Consider the following 5,864-nt stretch of genomic DNA (forward strand, 5'->3'; position numbering starts at 1 on the left):
TTAGTAGCCAGCCACAGACCCTCCCTGCCTTCATACGCCATGTGGGCAGATTTTAAAGGGACGGGGAAGTTGCCAGAGTGCTTGTTGCTTAGATAAGCAACTTCCTGAACTGTATGTACGCCACTTAAATTAATGTTCCCTGTCATGTTTTTTAATGCATTGTTTTGTGCCAGTTAAATGTAGCAAGATTTACCGGAGGGTTTCTTCTGAAGTTTTTGCCTTCACAGATGAGAGATTTTTTTGTTGCTGTTAAATATTGAAAAAAGACAAATGAATTGTTCTATGAACATGTTTTCATCGAGTCTACGTGTTTTCTCATATTTTTACAAGGAAATGAAAATGAAAGTGTTTGTGTTCTTGTGAGCTGCGATAATCTTAGCCCCAAATCTCCCCTTCCTCTTGCGCCATCACAAGGAGCAATCAAATTTCTTGTTCAGTCACAAGGAGAAGAGGAGAACATAACCAGAGAACAGCTCCGAAGTACCAAAGGAACTTTCAGCACCCAGATGCCAAGGATGGAAAAGTTAGGCAAAGTGCTTGACTTCTGCGTCAATCACTCGAAGTTGCTGGGCTATGGTGCCGTGTCTCTGCTGACTGCTGGAAGTGAGCGTATTTTTTCGGTGGTGGTATTCAGATGCCCGTGCAACAGCTGGAATCTGCTTTATGGCTCTGTCTTCCTGCTGGTGCCAGCCCTTATTCTGTTTCTGCTTGGCTTTCTGCTCAGTACCCGCTTCTGGAAGGTGTTCACTGGATGCTGTGCCGGAGGCAAGGTGTGCGGGTGCTTTCGTAGGGGTTACATCTGGCGCTACCTGCAAGTGCTGGGGATAGTGATTGCCGGTGCTACTGTAGCTCCCTTCACATGGATTGCTGTGGCTCTGCTGGGAGGCAGCTTCTACGAGTGTGCTGCTAGTGGCAACTCCATAGTTCAGGGATACATGTGTAAAAGCCATGAGAGCAAGTGCTTTGAGGATGTGCTTCAAGCGCCCTGTGATGGTGATGACACTTCTTCCCCAGAGATGAAAAACATGCTCATGACACTCAAGGCCCAGTCTCAGGTATTGTCTCTTCCAGATTTTATCACTCAGTAAAAATAGCTTGTTGATTTACAGGGCGGAAGGTCCTTTGTATAGGGATTCTCCAGGTGTCTCCACCATCAGAGGTTAAGCAGCTGGTGACTGGGGAATGAGGCCATGGGAGATGGGGTTGTAGCTCAGTGGCAGAGCATCTGCTTTGTGTGCAGAAGGTCCAGATTCACTCCTGGGATCTCCGAGTAGAACCAGGAAAGGCTGCTGCCTGAAGCTGCGGAGAGCCTCTGTCAGGGTGAGCTGATTCTGTACGAAGCAGCATCCTATGTTCCTATGAAGGTAGATTTGCCATGCCCCCCAAAATTCCAGGTTTCAGCCAGATTTTAAGCATCTCACCCAGATTGCTAAACCCACCCAGATTTGCCCAGATTTCATTAAACAACAACAACAAAGCTCTAGCCCTAGTAGACGTGAAGTTATGGAGAAAAATGTGCTGTTCCTATTCTTCTCAAAAATTATTTTCAAGCCAGTTTTCATAATATGCAAATTAGGCACTTGGATTTGGAAAGCCAGACTATGAGAAACATCTATATCAGGCAGCAGTGATATAGGAAGATGCTGAAAGACATCTCATACTGCGTGGGAGATGGCAATGGTAAACCCCTCCTGTATTCTACCAAAGACAACCACAGGGCTCTGTGGTTGCCAGCCATCGACACCAACTTGATGGCACACTTTACCTTTATATGAAGGAGTATTTCCTGAGGCAAAGCCTCAGCTCTAGGGCTGCTTGCTTAACACCCAGTTAACGAGAACTTTGGAAGAGTGGTATATAAATATTCATAGTAGTGGTAGTAGTAGTTTTGATTTAATGCTTCTTGGTTTCTCAATTAACGCCTTTTATTAGAATTGCACAGCTACTTTAAATGAAGTTGCCCAATTTGGCATTTCTACTTAGCTAATTTTTAACCCCCACTCCCCATGAAAGGAAAATGTTTTTGTTGTTTTATCCTTCAGTAATTTTATTTAAAGGCCATTTCTCACAATATGGCTGACCACATGTGGATGTTACTGGAAACTGCTTCACGGGGCAGCTACATCATCATGTTCACACAGACAGGCTTTCTAAGTAGAATGGTCGCCAGTGTATTATTTACTCACAGTCCTGAAATCTGTCACTTCACCAGCAATGGTTAAGGGACATGAAGAGGAACTGTGAGGAGGTCAGAAGAACTTTACTGTTCCAGAGGACTGGATACACTAATTTTTATGAAGGGATTGGGGGCCTAGAAAATGGCAACCTGGTTAGCTTAATGATCAAAAATAAAAATACTAAACATATAGAAGAACAAACCTTGCCGACAGAGAACTGGCATGGCTTCTGAAAAGGTAAGTCTTGATTCACTAAATTTCTATAATTCTTTGAAAATGTCAGCAGGTGATCTGATTCTCAATTTATTCTTGGATTTTCAAGAGACTTTTGGCAAAGCCTTCATCAAAAGCTCTTGGGTAAATATAGCAGTTATGGGATAAGGGGGGCAGACCTTTTCATGAATTGGTAACTGCTTAAAGGACAAGGAACAGAGGGGAGGAATAAATTGAATTTTTCCTAATGGAGAGAAGTTGTGGACCCAGAGGGATCTGTATTGGGGCCAGTGCTTTTTAATTTGTTCATAAATGAACTAAAAATTGGAGTGAGCAGTGAGGTAGCCAGATTTGCAGATGACACCAAACTATTCAGGGTGGTAAAATCCAAAACTGATTGTGAAGAGCTTCAAAAGGCTCTCTTCAAATTGAGCACACAGGCAACAAAATGGAACATGCAGTTGAGGGTAAATTAGTGTAAAGTGATACACATTGGGGGGAAATGTCTCAAATTCAAATTCACATAAACACTGATGGAGTCTAAGCTTTGTTGACTAACTAGGACAGGGACTAGCTCAATGAAATCTGAGTCAATGAAAAAAGGGGCTATCTCAATAAAATGTTCAACTCAGAGTGCAGCATTTGTGAAAAAGGCAAATTCTATGCTAGGGGGTCCTTTGGAAAGGGGTAAAAAACATAACTTTGCTGCTTACATTCTGTGCAGATCTCCATTTGCTTCTATGAGGCACTGCTTCTATGCCCCTGTAAAACACACAGCCCTCAGGGACATATTTCTGGAAGGCAGAGAATGCGTAGGCCATCTTCGGATGTCACAGGAAACCTGAGGCAAACCTACTTCAGGTTGGCCCTCTGTGACATCTGAATTATTGGAACCATGGTTCCCGGACCCAACCGTGGTTCCGATTCCTCCCCCAAACCTGCGATTGAACCCCCAGTTACAAGTAAGGTTCACTTATCTAACCAAGGTTTTGGAAGCTGCAGCGTGTTGACTGGTTTAGGCAAGAGGTTTACTCTCACCCAAACTGGAGTTAAGGGAGGGAGCTCCTCCCGATGCTGGAATTCCATTGGCTGGTGTGCCTTTCCTTCATGGGTTGATGAAGCCCGCGCAGCCAGTTCTGCCCCCTTTGCAGTCTCCCAGACTGCAGATTGTAATCATGAGTGCACCAGGGGACTGGAGGTATGTTGAACCTGCAGTTAAATGTTACGTCCAAAGGTGCCCTTACAGATGTAGGGAAAATAAGAGAAAAATCACTGCCCTTCCCCCTACGTACTCTGCTGCTCAGAAAGATTCTGGTTAAGAGCAGTCTCTCTCTGTGAGGACACAGCTCTAGAAGTCAGACATTGTGTAAAGTTCTGGCCACTGCATTTCAAAAAGGATATTATTGAACTGGAAAAGGTATAGAAGAAGTCAAACAAAATGATCAAGGGGCTAGAGCACCTTCCTTACAAGGTAAGGCTACAACACTTGAGGCTTTTTCATTTAGAAACAACATGTGTAATAGAGAAGTTTTTCTTCCTCTCTTACAACATGAGAATGAAGAACCATCCAACGAAACTGACTGGCCAGAAAGTTAAGACCGACAAAAGGAAGTACTTGTTCACAAAGCAAGTTATTTTGTATGTGGAATTTCCCACCACAAGATGTGGTGATGGCCACCAGCTTGGATGCATTACAAGAGGCTTAGACAAATTCATGGAGGATAGGTGTATTAATGCCTCCTAGTCTTGATGGCTATAGGCTACCTCCAGGTTCAGAGGCAGAGTGCCTCTGGATGCCAGTTGCAAGGAACATTGACAGGATAGCAAGCATGCCTTCATTTCCTGCTTGTGAGTTTCCTAGAGGCATCCAAACAGGATGTTGGACTAGATAGGCCTTGTGTCTGATCTAGCAAAGCTCTGCTTATGTTCCTAATGAAATACTGCTCTCCCTACAGCAAAATCTAGAAATGCAAGCTTAATCAGGGACAACTCAAGGGATGTGGTGTAGACTCTGAACTGTTTGTTCCTGTTATGACCAAAAAACATACCCTGAGCAAAACAGCTTGTGCAGACACAAGGAACCTCTGACCCCTTGTTTTGGGCTCTGTCTGAGGTTCCTCAGTGCAAGCGCTATTCTCATATTTCTCTTTTTTCCAAGGTGATGGGGTGGATTTTGATCTCCTTTGTCATCATATTGGCTCTCCTTTCTACCTGTATCTCCCGCTGCCGTTCTCCAGTGAGTGTTCTTCACCTTGCATTCTGGAAAATGTACCTGGAGAAGGAGAGAAAGCTTTTTGAGGACAAAGCCCAGGAACATGCAACCAAGCTGGCAGAGAGGAATCTAAACTGCTTCTTTCATGATACGGAGCCAGAATCCTTTCAAACTCCAAGCATCAAAGCCTGGGAGGGCATTTCCTCCTTGTTTGCCTTTAACCCTGAAAAGCAATACTACAGTATGATACACAAATATGTCAGCAGCAAAAGCAAGAGTGGCAGCATCAAATCCAACGAGGGGGACACATTCCACGTTTGTCTTGGGTTTGTGGATGGAAACGCTGAAACAGGAATGTTATAATGAAATGTTTTCACACTTCAACCTCCATTGTAAAAGCATCTCTGTTGCAGCAGAGAAAATGTGACTTTGCAATAGTGCTAATGTGGCTTTTAATGAAATCCAATCATTGAAGCTTTCATTTTAAAGGAATGATTTATTCCTAAGACCATGCAGATTGCTGTGGCCTTCCTGGGAGGCAGCTGCTATGCCTATGCTGCTTGCAGGAGCTCCATATTAAGAGATATGTACATGTGGAAAGGCAAAGGGAGAGAATGTGTCAAATACCCTGGGAATGATGGCACTCCTTCCTCAGAGATGGGAGATTTGCCAGTGAGCCTCCAGGCATAGCATCTTGCAGCTTGTATTACTTACTTGTAAAAAGCCTTTCGATAGGGCGGTATACAAATGTAATAAATACAAACCTGGGAAAACTGTGCCAGATCCTCCATGGGCAAAGTGAAGGGACCCACCAGGGATGGCCTCATGTTACTGTGCTGCCCTGTGTTGTCAGCTATGGGGGAAGGTGAGGCAGATCTGCACACTCCTTACCAGCCTCAAAGGGCTCTTAGCCAGATCCTCTTTTTCATCCCAATTCAATACGGCAATCAAATGGAAGCAGGGAACTGGTATACAGTTGTCAAAATTCCTTATTATGGTGTGAAGAGGGAGTAGAGGAAGGGCCATTACATGTCCTGGGGCTTATCTACAACACAGAAAGACACATTCTGTGCTTCTACAGGCTCTTTCACAAGGTAGGCCAGATAATCAAGTATGAGGAGTGGGACGGGGCAGACTTTGCTTGCAACCTGTACAGCACACAACAAAGTTAGCCATGACTAAGTCCCACTGAAATTATTGGCTGGCATAGTGTACAACACTCTGTCAAGCTTTTAACAGAGTGTTTGCACAATTGCCCCAGA

The 5,864-nt window shown here is 44.2% G+C and overlaps 1 protein-coding gene across 2 annotated transcripts; it reads left to right on the forward strand.

Annotated features, from left to right (window-relative positions):
- Positions 1–357: 357 nt before the first annotated feature.
- On the forward strand, positions 358–5,864 carry LOC128339790 (calcium homeostasis modulator protein 6-like). 2 transcript variants are annotated; one of them, XM_053284216.1, is made up of 2 exons: positions 358–1,055; positions 4,549–5,864. In XM_053284216.1, exons 1-2 carry the CDS (start codon positions 507–509, stop codon positions 4,963–4,965), a joined length of 966 nt encoding a protein of 321 aa, XP_053140191.1. In that variant the 5' UTR covers positions 358–506; the 3' UTR covers positions 4,966–5,864. The 2 variants fall into 2 exon arrangements, with proteins under 2 accessions (XP_053140191.1, XP_053140192.1); XM_053284217.1 differs by lacking the exon at positions 358–1,055 and adding an exon at positions 2,192–2,414.

Source organism: Hemicordylus capensis, chromosome 1, assembly GCF_027244095.1.
Source record: "Hemicordylus capensis ecotype Gifberg chromosome 1, rHemCap1.1.pri, whole genome shotgun sequence".
Classification (NCBI taxonomy): domain Eukaryota; kingdom Metazoa; phylum Chordata; class Lepidosauria; order Squamata; family Cordylidae; genus Hemicordylus; species Hemicordylus capensis.

Bases quoted from the DNA above. Each gene is read 5' to 3' on its own strand.
- LOC128339790 (XM_053284216.1), top strand. From the start codon at position 507: ATGCCAAGGATGGAAAAGTTAGGCAAAGTGCTTGACTTCTGCGTCAAT. The intron at 1,056-4,548 runs GTATTGTCTCTT...CTTTTTTCCAAG, and splicing joins CACTCAAGGCCCAGTCTCAG to GTGATGGGGTGGATTTTGAT.